The sequence below is a fragment of the Pseudochaenichthys georgianus genome, chromosome 17, assembly GCF_902827115.2.
Source record: "Pseudochaenichthys georgianus chromosome 17, fPseGeo1.2, whole genome shotgun sequence".
NCBI classification, from domain to species: domain Eukaryota; kingdom Metazoa; phylum Chordata; class Actinopteri; order Perciformes; family Channichthyidae; genus Pseudochaenichthys; species Pseudochaenichthys georgianus.
The window spans coordinates 19954656-19970647 of NC_047519.1; the positions used below are offsets into that span (position 1 = coordinate 19954656).

Below are 15992 nucleotides of genomic sequence, written 5' to 3' on the forward strand. Positions count from 1 at the left end.
TCCAGATATAAGATAATGGAAGATGAATTGGCAAGCTTGTATAATTGTTTGCATGTTGATTCTGATATAACTAATACATTATAAGCTTAATATCACTGATTGGGAAAATAAGCTTAGTGCCAAATATGATAGAAAATTGCTCAATCAGACTTAAATTACTAAACCAGACACCAACAAAGCTGTTACTTCTGCTGACAAGAACCCTGCTTACTTCAGAAAGTCTGTACTGAAAAATAGGCAATTATTTGTGTAGGTTTTCCACCTGTATGTTTTATTTATTAGTCTTTCTTAAAATGAATGGGCATATTTACATTATTCATGTCAGTTACTCCTGAAATGCTATGATTTTGAGGACAACCCAAGTCGTAAAAGGAATAAACATTTTCCATTTATTTTTTCCGCTGCATTCTAGGAAAATATATATAGAGAGACAATTACAATGTTTGGGGCCTAGCGACTTCTTCTCTGCATCATTTGTCATATTAGCAAAGCTCCGAGCTACACAACTCCGCCACATCACATGCTTTACTGTCACTGGTAGGGATGCCCCCCCCGGCTGCAGGAGCCCTGTGCCCTTGTCTGACCGCCTCTGTTGACTCATGCACTGCAGCAGGAATCACCTCCTCCTCCTCTCCTGCGGAGGGCGCCCCTCCGAGACGGGCTTGGAAGATTTCCTGCAGTTTCGTGTGCAACAAAGTACCGAGCTTGGTAGCTAGCAAGAAGAGAAAACCAACCCTTCAGAGATTGTTTATCTTGACTGCGTTTTCAAACTGGTTTTCAGTTATTTCTAAGCTTTCAGAGGCGCATTGGAAGTTTAATACAAACGAGAAGTTACGCGATTCAATCCTCGGACAGAGTTAGGACTATTTGTGGAGGAGCAAGGTGCTTTTTTGAATCGAAAAGCAGGCGCAACGTTAGCGAGCTGGCGTAAAACGAGAGAACCAGGGCTACGCAGCGAGTCGGTCAGCCAGGGAGAGCCGGGAGGACTAGGGCACAGCCGCCGCCAGCGCCACGGGGAGTCGGGGCCCGAGAGGGAGCCTGCCAGGCCCTCGGCTTGATGCACCCTGCCTGCCTCGCCTTAGCCGCAGTCCGAGATGGGGGAGACCAAAATTATCTACCACCTCGACGACCAGGAGACACCGTATCTGGTGAAACTGTCGGTGCCGGCGGACAAAGTCACTCTCGCAGACTTCAAAAATGTCCTCAAGAAACCAAATTACAAATTCTTCTTCAAATCTATGGACGATGACTTCGGGTAAGGGTTTATGTGTTTAACATTGAATCAGCACAACTGCTTGGGTTAACTACGTAAACGCAGCTCGTTTACGTGATACCTCTGCCAGCTGGCTTGTCACCAGTTTCTGGTTACCTGACTGTGGATCATTAGCTACGTGCATTGCAGTTCCTTTGTTAGCTGCTAGCAGCGTTAGCAGGTCTGTTCAGCGTCCCGACGCCGTTTGTTTACATTGCCTGTGTGGCTAGCTTATGCGTTTTGTGCCTTGACTTTCTCTGACCAAGTTTGGTATTTGTCAGTTTCACGAACACTAGGGAAAGTCCCGAATGACACACAAACGTGTCTAATGTAAAGTGGGAACAGGAGTTATTTGACAACACTGACAATAAGCTGTTATTGACTGTCAGCTGGGGGCTAATGTATGGTTTGTGCTAACAGGCTAATGTCAGAATGTAAACGGTCTCAGTCAGTGAGCCCAGCAGGCCCCTGCTGTTGTTGTCTATTAGCCCGAGGAATGCAGAGTTGGACACAGGAATGCCCTGTTCATCACCCTGGCAGCTTTATGAGTATGTTCTTTTGTGTTCAAACAAGGCTCGAAAGCACTGCAGACGTTTTATGTTCCTCCAGCTAGTGCCTTCTACAGAGTTAAAATGGGGTAGAAATGTAGTATTTTTAAAACATTTCAGCCAGGTTTCCAAAGTTGTTTTTGGCTTAACTCAAACTAGGGTGGGGCAACAACTTCTTAACATTTGCAAGTGGGACAGGCATGTTTTGAAAGGAACCACAGCTATTCGTGTTGTGAAGAAAGAAGGTATATTCTGTAAAACCTTTTCACCAAAAGCTGGTATAGATTAAGCAACCTGCTGGACTGGAATAGAGACTGGAATCCATATTTACCCAGACTCTAGGACAAAAGCCTGACTGACCATCACTATTCCTTCTCAGAAAGGCATAGCTAATCTTAACATCACCAGCAGTCTGATGCTCTATAAAATAAATACATTTGTTTTAGATTCTTCCTAGTTGTCACAAAAGTATGCTGAAGATTGATTGAAGTTAGCTGGAAACTCCTTCAGTGGAACTGGTTAAAAACACAGGCAGAACCGTGTTTGCCAAGGGAAATATATCTTTATTTGACTTGTTAATTTCAGAGCCAAGAACTTTTCCCTTTTACGCAGCCTTTGATGTAAAGACATACAGTCCTTCTATGTAAGGTTGAAACAAGTTGATTTCAAACTCTAAGGAAGCTTTCATTAAGGTTACCTTTATGCTTTCTTGACTCCCTTAAATATGTTCTTATATGCCAGCTACAAAGCATCAAGGAGCAAGTTCGTCTTTGCTTGAATTTGTAAAGTACAACTTGAATTGTTGACCGACCCTTATTACCCAATATTCGGAACGGATGTTTTCTACAGTAAATGTTCTAGCTGGCTGGTAGTTGGCAACAACAGTGTAGTAAGGGCACTAATAAAATCCGCATTTGTTGTTTCAGTTGCCTGTTTGCATCCTGACTGAAGCATTGCCCATCTCCAGCCTCATGTTTATTGCCCTGAGAGTGCTTTTGTGTTTTGCTGAAACCAAGCTTTGTTCTCTTTACAGGGTGGTAAAGGAGGAAATATCCGACGACAACGCTAAGCTGCCCTGTTTTAACGGACGTGTGGTGTCATGGGTAGGTTCAAAATAAATCATGGGGTATTTTTCTGAGTTGATTAACTTTTTTATTTTCTGTGTTCACTGTATTTGGGAGTTAAAGTGGCTGACTTTGTGTGCGTGCATGTATAACAATGATTCCCATCTGTTGCTCTGTAACCTCGATCATACTCCGTCTCCTGGGAGATGCCCTATGCATCTGCCCGATAATATCATTATCACATAATGATCCTGGGAGGAACAGACTCATTCAAACACCCTGCCCTTCTGCTCTCCTCTTGTTTTTTAACTTGTTTTCAGAAACTAAGCTACAATAGTTTTAAAGTAATTTCCTTTAAGTCCTGACACACGCAACACATACATGTACTTGCATGCATTTAGAGGCTCTATAATGAGGCAAAATTCTCCTGTCTCCACAACACAAGACATCTCTTGCTCCCTTCCTCTCCCCTCGACATTGAAATTAGGTTAAGAGCAAGTGAAATCACAGGATAGCAGGAAAATACCCGGTAACAAAGAGCCTCACTGCATGTCCTCTAACAAGAAGATTGAATCTCACAGGGTGTTGAGAGAAAGAGTGCTCTGTTTCTTGATGTGTGTTAATTTACTACAGTGTGGTTATGATTATAGGTTTTATTTTAGAGTCATCAACAAAGTGTTATTGCTGGTTGTTTGCATGCATAATCCATCGTGCTTGTTCTAATGCGTCCTTTTATTGTGGTTGTTCTCATTTGATTTAGTGGTTTGGTTGCCCGTTTCTCTTTTTGTGCGTGCGTGTTTGAATATGTTTGTTATCTCTCGGCTTGGTGAAATGTTCCATGTATAATGAAACGTTATCTTTGTGGCAGTGTGTCCATTTGTTTGTCCCCAGTGTTCATCTGTTGTTTCAATGACATGATTGATAGTCCTCTGGGGTCCGAGGGGCCTGGCTTGCTATCATCACATCAACAGGCCAGCACCCTCAGTCTGCTCGGTTGTATATTAATGTCAGCTGGCAACAAGATTTTGTCTATCACCATATTATTTAAACTTTCTGTTATTGCATCTTAACCAGCCAGTAGTACTGTTAACTACCTTTAAACCTATACAAACACAGTAAACTGGATGAAATGGTACATACAATTAGTTGTCGGGCTCATGTTCATCGTGTTATTAGGTCTTCATTTAAAAAAGTTGAATCTCTCTTTCTTGTATGGTAGAGCTGAAATGATTTATTAATTGTAAAAATACATTGTTTCATGGCTCAAGCTTCTCAATGTGATTTTGATTAACTTTTTCTCCTTGATGTATTGATTAGTGAACTGAAAAATAAATTTCAGTTTTTGATTTGTGGTTGGAGAAACAAAAACCCTGGGCTCTTTTCACAATTCTCTAACTTCCAAAGTCCTAATGAAGTATTAATGCTGAAGATGAAGATACATTTGATAAACCCTAGTGTAAAGTACAAGCAGGTTATTTGCACTGGTCTCTATTCCCAACAGCTGTTTTGCTCCTCATTATACAACAGATGCAATGTAGTTGTTAAAGCAGTGGAGAATTATAGTCATAAATAGCCCAACTATGACATTAATGTTAAGCTAATATTGGTTTCCCATTATACAATTGTTTGCTCTTAAGCTTGTTTTTCTTGCAAATCAAGCAAGTACATGCTTTATTTCTAATATGGACAACCTCCAAGTTTCCAAAAAATCTGTTGCAGAAAGTCAAAAAACTATATTGTGTGATCACAAATAACTTTGACTATAAAGTGCTGAAAGTAAAAGAAAAGACAGTAATGGCCCAATAGATCCATTCTTCCCACACTTTGGTGACCTAGGCAACTCTGTCGGGTAGACAAACAATGACTTTGCACAGACTCTTTCTTTCAGCAAGAAAATGTGTGGAAGACAAATAGATTTTTTCTTTTAATGAGACATTGTAGTCTATAACAATCCTTTCTGCTGCCAAGCCTAAAGGCAGTGACGATAAAACAGGATATACCACCCAGCCCTTGAGTACAGAGTAGTGTAAACACAGGAGTGCTGTGACAGGGGTCTGCTGCCCACTTGCTCCGTGTCTTTCAGTAAATACTTTCGTCTGAGTGTTTGTCTCATTCCTCTGACTGACCCCACTCTGGTTGCTTGGTTGACAGCTGGTCTCTGGAGACGGGGCCAACACAGACGCAGGATCAGTGGCCGACAGCACGGAGGCAGCACCGCCTTTGGAGAGGACCGGGGGCATCGGAGACTCGAGACCACCCTCTTATCAGTCAGTATATACGGAAAATACTTTGTGTATTTATTTTATTGTGCAATAGAGTTATTTTGTAATGTGTGACTGTGGGTGCGTGCCATGTGTACTCTGTGCGTGTGTCTTGAATGACTCCTAATAACCACTGAGAGGAAACAGCAAACTGAATAGGAAAAGTATGACACCTTGTGACGGCTCAGGAGGAAATCAAATCTACTTTTTCTCAAATGCTTAGATTATTAGGTTATCTGCATTCTGTGTTCAAGCTTTGTGTTGCCAGGCTTTGGTTCTTTAACATATTTGTTAAAAAGGATATAGTACAGTCCTTGAATATTTTTTTGTATAAACTGCGAGTAAAAGCAACGTTTAAAGTGTGTGTATACCACACCTGATGATACAAATAAATGGTAATAACTTTACTGATATGTTTTGCTTCAAATACAATGAAACCCAAAAGCAGCAAAAATGATAAAAGGTACGGAAAAAAGGTCAAATATGAGATGCACAGATACGACTAACCACACCAACAAAACAGAGATCAAATTAAGAGCAGATTACATTTTTACAGTCTGCTGGTCAGGGTAGTTCATATAAAAGCCTGTTTATTAAGGGTGTTTTTAACATCTTGGTAGATGTTTTTTGAGACGAAACCCGTTTACTAGTCTAACACAAATTTAAAAACCATAATTCCTGCCAACAACAGAGCGCAGCCTCAACTACACTGAGCAAGAGAAGGCTGTATGGTAAACACAGATTGTAATGTGATTATAACAAGAAGCATTTACTCTCAACATTAAGCGGCTAAATGAGCTTAACTAACTTGGTAATGCAGTGTAATTCTATCTCTTTTAAATACTGTCTCTGTCTGCAGTGGGAAAGCAGCGAGTGCTCGGGACAGTTTGGACAACGACACAGAGACCGGCTCCATGGTGTCGCAGCGGAGAGAGAGGGAGAGGCCGCGGCGAAAACACTCCAACGAACAAGGTCAGAGAGATGTTTGCCACATAGGGTTTTCCTTTTCGTCATTGCACTCTATGTATCTCACAACAAGGCAAAGATATTTATTTGATGGGTGCCACACATTTAAAGCTAGCCTGCAACTATCACATATTCTATAAATGAGTAGGCATGAAAGGCGTGTGCAGAGGTTTGATTAAAAAAAGAAAAAGACAATTGTGACATGATGCTGCTCTTCGGTTGATCTTATGAATAAGCTGCAAAGAATATTTCAAAATGTCACAATAGTTTACCCTTGACTTTCATGAATTCATTAGATATTTATCTATCAGTAACAGGCAAGGATTCAAGAGAGTAATTTTGTTAACTGAGAAAAGGTAGGCAATAAGTCAAAGAGTAGATTCTGACTCCTGACAGATTGACTCAAGGCTTTTATCTAACGTAACAAAGCACCTATATTTCCCGCTCTCTCGCTGCAGGTGGAAGGCAAAACGGCTTCCCGTCACGTTCGATGGGACGCGGCGGACCCGAGTACGACAGCTGCTCATCCTTCATGAGCAGCGAGCTGGAGTCTACTTCCTGTTTTGATTCGGAGGATGATGATGCAACCAGCAGGTCAGATGTTCAAAAGTCTCATGAGCGCAGTTTCCAGTGAGGAAAAGGCCTTTTGGCTCGAGGCATGTATCTGGAGTTACGGATGATGGGTTTTGGCTGAGATTAGCACAGTCTAATTGTCTGGTGGTTTTTGTGGTGAGCCCCCCAGGTTCTCCTCCTGGAGTCGTAGAAATATCTGCAACCCACTTTACAGACTCTGCTGCTCTCAGTCCTTAGGCATCTACCAGGATGTTTTTCCCTGTCGATCTGGATTACAGCTTTATTGGTATAAGTCTCAGGTCATAACTTCTAAATGAAGTCGGAGGCTGTTTTTTAAGAAACAGAAGAAGTGTTTAGAAGTGACTCCTAGGAAGCAAAGCTTATGATGGAAACTGTGTTTTAAAGGGCTTTTATTATGTAGGTAACTTAAGGCTTTAATGCGATATTTAGACTAGACCATTTAAATGAAAGAATACGCTATAAGGAAAAAAAGCTTATGTTACCTTAAAGGTATTTGTATTCACAATTTGATGTGCTAGGTTTTTGTTTTTTATTAGCTTAATTCAGGTAGAGTTACACTTTTAACTGAATTTATATGGTATCATTTATACAGTTATTTAGTAATGAAGATTATATTTAGTCTCATATTAAAGCCCTCAATATATTTGTATAGTGTTTTAAAAGATACCGTATTGTGTTCAGGTTTAGCAGCTCCACTGAGCAGAGCTCCTCTCGTCTAATGAGGCGACATCGCCGTCGCCGGCGGAAACCCAAGGCCTCCAATATAGACAGGGTGAGAGAACACACTTGGAGGAAAATGTGTTGTAGTTTGTGACTTTCATTCTTCTTCTCATATTTTTCTTTCTTCCCAAATGTCACCTTTCTTCCATCCAGTCTTCCTCATTCAGCAGCATCACAGACTCCACTATGTCTCTGAACATCATCACTGTCACGCTCAACATGGGTAAGACACGTGGGAGATGCGCACGCAATGCTACTTTCATTTGCTGGGATGAATAGTGTTCCCTTTTTTAATAAAGCCTCCCTATACAATCACACATTGGATGTGTAAGGACAAGACAGGAAAATATGCTCATTTACTGGTTTGACCACTGCTTCACTTCATTCTTGAATACACTTTCTCTGTCTCTCTCTCCTTTTCACAGAGAAGTACAACTTCCTGGGCATCAGTATTGTGGGTCAGAGTAATGAAAGGGGAGATGGAGGAATCTACATCGGCTCCATCATGAAGGGAGGAGCCGTGGCTGCAGACGGACGCATAGAGCCCGGGGACATGCTGTTGCAGGTGTGTGTCGGCGTGTGTGTGTGTGTGTAAGAATGAGTGAGAGAGACACACAGACAAAGAGGATGGAAAATGTGTGTCTCTGCATACCTGGGACATGAACCAGGAAAGTGTGTGTGGGTAGGGGCTGTGATGCTGTGTTTGGGTTCAGTCCCATTGCCTGCAGTGAACTGAAAACACTTCGTAATGTGAGACCAATTCAAGTGTTTTTAATTCAGATACACACGTGTGTATGATTAAAAAAATATCTCATCTTTGATTAACACAATTAATGCATGTGGCAGTATATCAACAATATTCCCATCATTTTCCGTCTCACTCCCACCTATGTAATCTCAATCTTATTATAATATACTGTGTGAGCCTAAGTCAGTCAGCTGTGTTTATGGCTCTAATGGTAATTTTACTTTTTCATTATTTCAAAGCCTCTTCCAAATTCTAATATGTTACGCCATGTTGAACACTAATGGCTTTGTGTAGTGGAATTTAATGGAATAATGGTAACTCTGTCAATCGTTTATACCTCTTGTAAACAAATACATCAGTTTAGTGAAAGGTCAATCTTTAGTTTCTCATAATACATGTTATGAGAAACTGCAAATATATGTTTAAATTGCTTTTTTTTCCTGCAGGTGAATGAAATTAATTTCGAGAACATGAGCAATGACGACGCAGTGCGAGTACTGAGGGATATAGTGCATAAGCCAGGGTAAGCAGCTATCTGGAAAACATTAATACATACTAGCGTAGAAATCTGTAGAAACCCAGGTGCAAAACAAGGACATGACTAAATCCTAATAAAGTTGAAGCTGATGACATTCTGTGTCTGTGTTTACCTCCAGCCCCATAACTCTCACTGTGGCCAAGTGCTGGGACCCAAACCCCCGGGGCTGCTTCGCTCTGCCGAGGAGTGAGTGTTCGTCTCTCTTTTTCTCTTTTAATTTCAATCAAATAACTACATGCAGACAAATTGTTTTAGCTAACTGCTAACCCTACATTGTATTAAACAGGTGAGCCGATCCGGCCCATTGATCCAGCAGCGTGGGTGTCCCACACGGCGGCCATGACGGGGGTTTACCCTGCGTATGGCATGAGCCCCTCCATGAGCACCGTCACCTCCACCAGCTCCTCCATCAGCAGCTCCATCCCTGAGACTGAGAGTGAGTCACACCCCCCCCCCGCCACTTTGTAGGGCTTATCAACTACAAACGTATTCCTTAAGAAAAATACTTTGCTCTTATAATACATTATATTGTATTTTGTTTCTAGGTAGTTTTTTTTTTATCACATTCCTTAATGTTTTTAATTTGTGTTATTATTATTATTTTTAAAGAGACAGTTCTACAGCATGTTTTCTGTTGTGTTTTTGATATAGATAATTCATTATTCACAGTACATCTGATACAAGGCAACATATATAGTTAGTAAGAGTTCCCCCTTTCCAATCTCCCAAGTAATAGCAGTATCTTTCTGAGAGAGGGTTTCTGTGTAAAGTCCCTGCCCACTCTCTGCATTCCTGCAACTTCTCTCTGCTCCAGATTTGACTGAGTTCAGCCTCACAACTTCCATCTGCTCAATAACTCTTGAGAAAACTAACTCACAACTATCATCTTCCGTGTAATCTTTGGAAGGATAGGGAGTTTATTCTTTCTTTCTGGAGAAAAATCTTTCCTCGCACAACACACTTTCTTGACATAATCCTCATGATTTACATTTTTTGTCATTTCCCCCCTCAGATTGAACATACGTTTCACATTATCACATTTATGGCTACAATTTATGTTTTTTTGCTTCATTTTTCATTTACTTTGGATAAAACCAGGAGGTTTTTTAAGTTTAACTAAAGAGACGTTAATAAGGAGAAAAGAATGTCTGCAATTTTAACAGTGTGCAAGTTTTAAGCCTTCTTTCTACATGTTTTACACCAGTGTTCAACAATCATACAGGGAGAAATCTGTCATGGACAACACGGCATTATTCTAAAACATCAAAGGGAAGTCCAGTTTATGTGGATATTCCAACCAATAGCAAATAGTATTGGTGTGTTGAAATGTTTATAAGAATTTGAAGATTTATAAATGTATTCCTTTGTTCACTTCTGCTTGTTTACAAGTTATTTAAAATGTGAAAATCTATATGCATACAATATTAAACTGCCAAATGTAAAACAAAAATCCAAAAAGATGTTCAGTCTGGTAGTGTTTTACGGAGAAACATATCATTTATTATGATCAGACTTTTCTTGGAGTTTTGTGAAGGCCTGCTCAGTTGAAGTCTTACTCAGACAAAGATCCAGCCTAATCGGTCTGATTCATGATCGAGAAATAACAAGGGTCGCATTGCAGTCCAAACCACAGGAAGCTAAATATTATGAGGCATATTCCAAATAATTTCTGGTGTTGTCAGAGATACGCTTACAGCCTGTGGCTGGGCTTTCACTAAGTTTACGGAAAACAAAACAAAAATGTGTGGGAGTTTGATTTGTTTTCACTCAATGGTGTCCTTCTTTCCCAGGATTCGATGACTTCCACCTCTCAATCCACAGCGACATGGCAACAGTTGCTAAGGCCATGGCCTGTCCAGAGTCAGGTCTGGAGGTGCGGGACAGGATGTGGCTCAAGATAACCATCGCTAACGCCTTCATCGGTATGTCTGTTAAAGCAAAGGGCATGATCCAGCATTTGTTATTGACTTCATGGTGCATGCACACCAAACTCTGATCTTTATTTGCTTTGTTCCGTTTTTAGAAATGGTGTGCCTCAGTGAAAGCCTGTTGTATGAATTCAGAATGAACAATCACCATCCAAATAATGTTGATCTGCAATGATAACTTGAGAAAAAAATATCTCCTATTGTTGTGAAAAAAGTTGCAAAAATGGCAGAGAATGCTCTTTTCAACCTCTTTGATATCAAGATTTACTGATTTTATCTTATATAAAGTTGAATATCATAAAATAAGTGTTTTCTGATACGGCTTCATTGCTAACCTAAACAGTTCAATTTCAATCGTAGACAGAAAAGGGTCACATAAACCTAGCTGATTCAAATAATATTATTTTTATATCAGGAAATGTTTCCAATGTGATGAGTAAAAGAAACGGTACCTAAAACGTGTGTGTCTTTGTGTACTCAGGCTCTGATGTGGTGGACTGGCTCTTCCATCATGTAGAAGGTTTCTCAGATCGCAGAGAATCCCGTAAATACGGCAGCAACCTGCTGAAGGCCGGCTTCATCCGACACACCGTCAACAAGATCACCTTCTCTGAACAGTGCTACTACGTCTTCGGGGACCTCTGTGGCAGTAAGTGGACGCTAAGCTAAACCTATAGCACCAATAATCACTGTGTATCACTGTGGAAAACGAAATCTGTTTTTTTCCTTCTTCTCCCCTAGACATGACCCATCTTTCTCTGCACGACCATGATGGTTCAAGTGGGGGTGCTTCAGATCAGGACACTCTCCCCCCTCTGCCTCATCCCGGGGCGGCCCCCTGGCCCATGACTCTGCCCTATCAGTTCCCCATCCCACACCCGTACGACATGCAGCAGCCCCTCCATGGTGGACCCGGCGCCGGCAGCGCAGGAAGCCAGCACAGCGGTGAGTAACGAACATTCAACATTGAATAAAGAACAGATCAGTGAGAATTGGTGGAATAGAAAACAAATGCCATATCAAAACAGTCACCCCCTATAGACTTAAAACTTGTCTGTTTTTTAAAGTTTGTATTTTGCTCCTTCTCATCAAACAGCACCAGCCGTGAGGTCGAAACCATGTCAGTTTCATGTTGGAAACATTTATAAAAATGTCTGTAGGCACTGCCTGGAAATTCCTCTTCCCAATTATTCAATCGATGTTCTGCAAACACTATGTTGTGCAGCTTGGTTTCAAAGATATCCTCGTCCTTGAGCTTTTAAAATTCAATATTACAATATTTATTGAATCCCTTTTCAAGTCTACAGAAGCATACACTTTGGCAGAGTTTCATTTTGCCGGGTGTCCGTGGGGTCTTAAAAAGTATTAAAAGTTGATAAATGAATTTAGTGAAAATTAAGGCTATTAAAAAGTATTAAATGGTATTTTCCAAGGTATTACACTTTGTAGCTTGTTTTCATTAAGTATATAAATTCTCCAAAGAGGTTGTATTCTACAGTCTGCCTGAATGTAATCATTGCGTAGGTGTGTAGTGTGATTCTGTGTAGTTTATTTATGGCATCCCGTTGGATTTGACGTCATCTGAACAGGACATCGCACGCTCACTGACTGATAGCCGGTTGTTAAACAACATCGTTATGGGGAAATGCAAGTTTGCGTCCAAATGGTTGGAAGATAAGGAGGAAGGACAATCAATATTGTATATAGTAAATGTGAGGTAAAGTGTGTCACCAATGTAACCGGTTAGAACTCGAAGTGGCGATGAGGTCTTAAAAAAGTATGGAAAGGGTCTTAAAAAAGTATGGAAAGGGTCTTAAAAAAGGTCTTAAAAGGTGTTAAATTTGACTTCAGGATTCCTGCATATACCCTGTTTTGAGATGTTGTTTACCGTTTTATCCAAAGCCAGATGAGAAAATCAACATAAATTCTATCTCCACACTTTCTAAAGAGTTATAGGTCTGTCGGCTTGTTTAAATTAGCTTTCTTCAAAGAGCCCTTTCAAGCGTGAACAAATATGTCATCAAACGGCTCCAAAGCAGCCTTATTTACATGTTTTATTTGTGTGTTTAACACGCTTAGAAACAGGGTACAACATATTAGAGTTGATATACTGTAAATGTAATTGCTTTTTATGGAATCTTTCTCTAGTCCTCATAGTCTGGGCTAAGCTGATTCCAAAACACCCTATCTAAAGATGTTAGATCAAATATATTTTCATACCTATGTGGGTTTGATGACAACAAGCATGCTTCTTATAATGTTAGAAGGTTCCTTTTAGCGTAGACATGGTTATGGTTTTAAATTAATCAGCCTACAGAACTTCCCTCTAAAGCAAGCAGGCTATTTTGTGGTAATAAAATGAAAACATTGAATTGCCTTCAGTAATGGCCGGGCTGTTTGGCCTCTGAAAGGCAGTGAATGCTTGGTGAGCGTGTCTGCATTAGTCATGCATCTCTCCTGAGAGTCTCCCACTAACTGGGTCACGGGTGGGTGAGAGGCTCATGTAGGTCACTCTGCTTTAAAATAAATGCAAAGTGTCAGTTAGTTACACACTAATATTATTAATATTCTTTCTTGTTTCTACAGGAAGCAGCGGCTCTAACTGCAGTAAGAATGAGGGGAAGAAGTCCAACGGCAGTGGCAGTGAAAATGAGATCAGGAGCCACCGAGCTCCCAGCGAGCGCTCAGTGGCCCCCCCTAGTGAGCGCAGCATCCGTAGCTCTGTCAGCCACCGCAGTGCCAACTCCCACTCAATAGCCTACGCTCAGGGCCTTGTCTACGGCCCCCCCGGGCTGCCCCCCCAGCCCCCACATCTCTCTACATCTGCACCTGGCGCCCCTCCAGGCAGAGAGCTCACCACCGTGCCCCCTGAGCTCACTGCCTCACGCCAGTCTCTGCGCATGGCGGTGGGCAATGCCGGAGAATTCTTTGTTGATGTGATGTAACGAAGGTTGTAGGTCGATAACACAAGTAGCAGATTGGGCTTTCCCGTGTCATTATGAGACTGGGAAGAACCGGAGGGAGGGAAGATTGCAAAAGCTGTAACCCTAGGCCTTGATTCCACTCTCCTAAAAGCAGAAGTGGAACCAACACTGTTGTGTATGTTGAGAGAAAATGTTCCTCCTCCCTTGTGCTTTTCTTCCTAGTAGTAGTGACAATACTTTCTTCAGTGAAGAAGCCCCCTCGCTCAAGATGGAACCAAAGCGCCTTTCTGAGTTACCCCTCTTCAGTGGGGGAAGAGTTTGCGTTAGGACAAAGAGCAAGAGAGGAAGGGAGGCGGTGGAATTGGACAGCTGGGGAAAATGACTCAGCGTTTTCTACATGGATGTTTTTCATTTGTTCTCTTCACTCTTCCTGCCTCCCTTATCTAACACACTCTGTCCTCCCCCACCCCTGTACACGTCAAAAACTGCAAGAAAGAAGCTTCTTCCCTCCTTCCGTTCTTTCAATATACCCCTGCTGACCTCCTAACAAAGAAAAAAAAGCTCAGATGAACACTAACTGTTAACCTTATTCAGACTTTTAAAATGTTTGCTTGACTTAAGAGAGAAATAAATGGATACATGTGTATGTAGTGCAAAAGAACCGAAGTCCTTCTAACTGTAAGAATGCATTTGTTTTATTATATACGTAGTTGGTCACAACTAGTTTCATTTTACAATCTAAACATGAGCATTCAGTTTAAAGAGTAATTTTTACACTACACAGCTGCATTTTCATCTGTCAACCAGAGCATTTTAAGACTCTGTCTTGTGATAATGTATAGTCGGGAAATATTTCTTACCATGTCTTTCACACTACTCTTTTATCAAGGAAAAAATTCTTTTTATTTATAAATATAGTTTTATGACTTAACTTTGCTTCGTTGTTGTGTTTTTATTTGAGTGTGTGTGCGCATATGCTTGTTCAGCAGTATTTTTCAATCCTGTGTTTTTTTTTTGTTCAAGTTAACCGGGGTCATGTTTGCATTCAAAGGCAGTGGATTCCAGACTGTCCAAGATTAGGAATGTGAAGGTTAGGCAATCTGGTGCACAGATGTGTGGGTGTGTGTGTGTGGGGGGGTGTTGTGTGCAAGTGATCAGCCTTGTCTGTGTACATTTAGACTGGCTTTAGAACTAAATGCCCCTAGGCAAAAATGTCCCTGTGGTTATAGAAGGGGGGGGAAACTCCTGTAGAGAGATAGTTTAATTCAACTTGGACAAAAAAAATAAAGAAGTGTTGAATCAGATGGACTCTGCAGGACAGGATTCACCAAGACCACCCACACAACCTAGTTTTAAGGATAAACACATTTTATTTTTGCATTCAAGGAAATTAGGATTATTGCACCTATTCACAGAAGGTGGGAGTTTAGGATAGACTACATGAATACCACTCACTCACTGTGTTAGGGTTGCCAACTCTCACGCATCTGGCGTGTGACACACGCTTTCACTCTCAATCTCACGCTCTCACGCTGCCCAAACTATTCTCGCTCCAGAAACAAGAATACCGAAGACTATAAACGGTTTTGAAAACTTTTGTCAGGTAGTGATCGTCTTCTCAATAGGACATCTTTGATAATGTCTTCTGGCCAATCAGAATCAAGATAACGGCGTGGTGTTGTTGCAGGAAGTCCCCACGGAGAATACTTTTGCTGTAGTACATCTCTATACGTCGATACAACATTACGTGTTGATATAAATCAACACGTAATGAAATAAGACTCCACGGTTTGATGATTGATAGGTGTGTGGGCTGTCTTTCATTTTCACACACAGAACAATGGGGGCCGCTATCCACAATGTAAAGTAATTCACACAGCCTCTTCCCTCTTCTCTCTGTGAGGAGCGGCAGGTTCAGTTTTCAGAACAAAGTAACAAAAAACTAAAATGACATTCATTTTTTTAAATATGTCATGTAGTAATATATTTATTTATTTTTCTTCTCAAGAGAGTACCAGAATGTGTATTTTATGTTAGTATTTAAAAAAATCACGTGGGGGAGAATCCCCCCAGACCCCCCTGCAGGGGTTGGATTTTCAGCATGTCAACTCTTTCACCTGTGGGGAAATTGAAGGATTGGCTCCAGTCCAGGTTGCCCTTTTTATTTACTACAAGACAAATGTGCCTTTTTATTTCATACAGTTCAATTTGGATTGAGACAGGGAAATAATCTAAACCTCACGCGTGGCGTTTCACTGTCAAGGGTTGTGTACCAGATTACCCAACAATACTCTCTCGCAACTGCCGACCCATATTGCGCAAGCGCAGATCTAAGATCCAGTAGAAATGATAAAAAAGTCAAAGTCTGCTGATTATTGTTCTACTAGGCCAAAATAGAGTGTGTTCATTAATATGTTTGGCAGTTTGGAGTAAATCTGTAGATTTGTTT

General features: G+C 41.0%; 1 protein-coding gene across 1 annotated transcript; it reads left to right on the plus strand.

Moving 5' to 3' along the window:
- The first annotated feature begins 638 nt into the window (after window positions 1-638).
- LOC117462283 (segment polarity protein dishevelled homolog DVL-3) lies at window positions 639-14479 on the plus strand. Its single transcript, XM_034104439.2, has 15 exons — window positions 639-1255; window positions 2834-2903; window positions 5016-5131; window positions 5985-6097; window positions 6550-6685; window positions 7367-7457; window positions 7559-7628; window positions 7831-7970; window positions 8600-8676; window positions 8810-8877; window positions 8978-9127; window positions 10482-10613; window positions 11101-11268; window positions 11361-11564; window positions 13206-14479. The coding sequence occupies exons 1-15, from the start codon at window positions 1095-1097 to the stop codon at window positions 13562-13564; spliced, it is 2055 nt and encodes a 684-aa protein (XP_033960330.1). The 5' UTR covers window positions 639-1094; the 3' UTR covers window positions 13565-14479.
- Window positions 14480-15992: the final 1513 nt, after the last annotated feature.

Bases quoted from the DNA above. Each gene is read 5' to 3' on its own strand.
- LOC117462283 (XM_034104439.2), top strand. From the start codon at position 1,095: ATGGGGGAGACCAAAATTATCTACCACCTCGACGACCAGGAGACACCG. The intron at 2,904-5,015 runs GTAGGTTCAAAA...CTTGGTTGACAG, and splicing joins ACGGACGTGTGGTGTCATGG to CTGGTCTCTGGAGACGGGGC. The intron at 11,269-11,360 runs GTAAGTGGACGC...CTTCTCCCCTAG, and splicing joins CTTCGGGGACCTCTGTGGCA to ACATGACCCATCTTTCTCTG.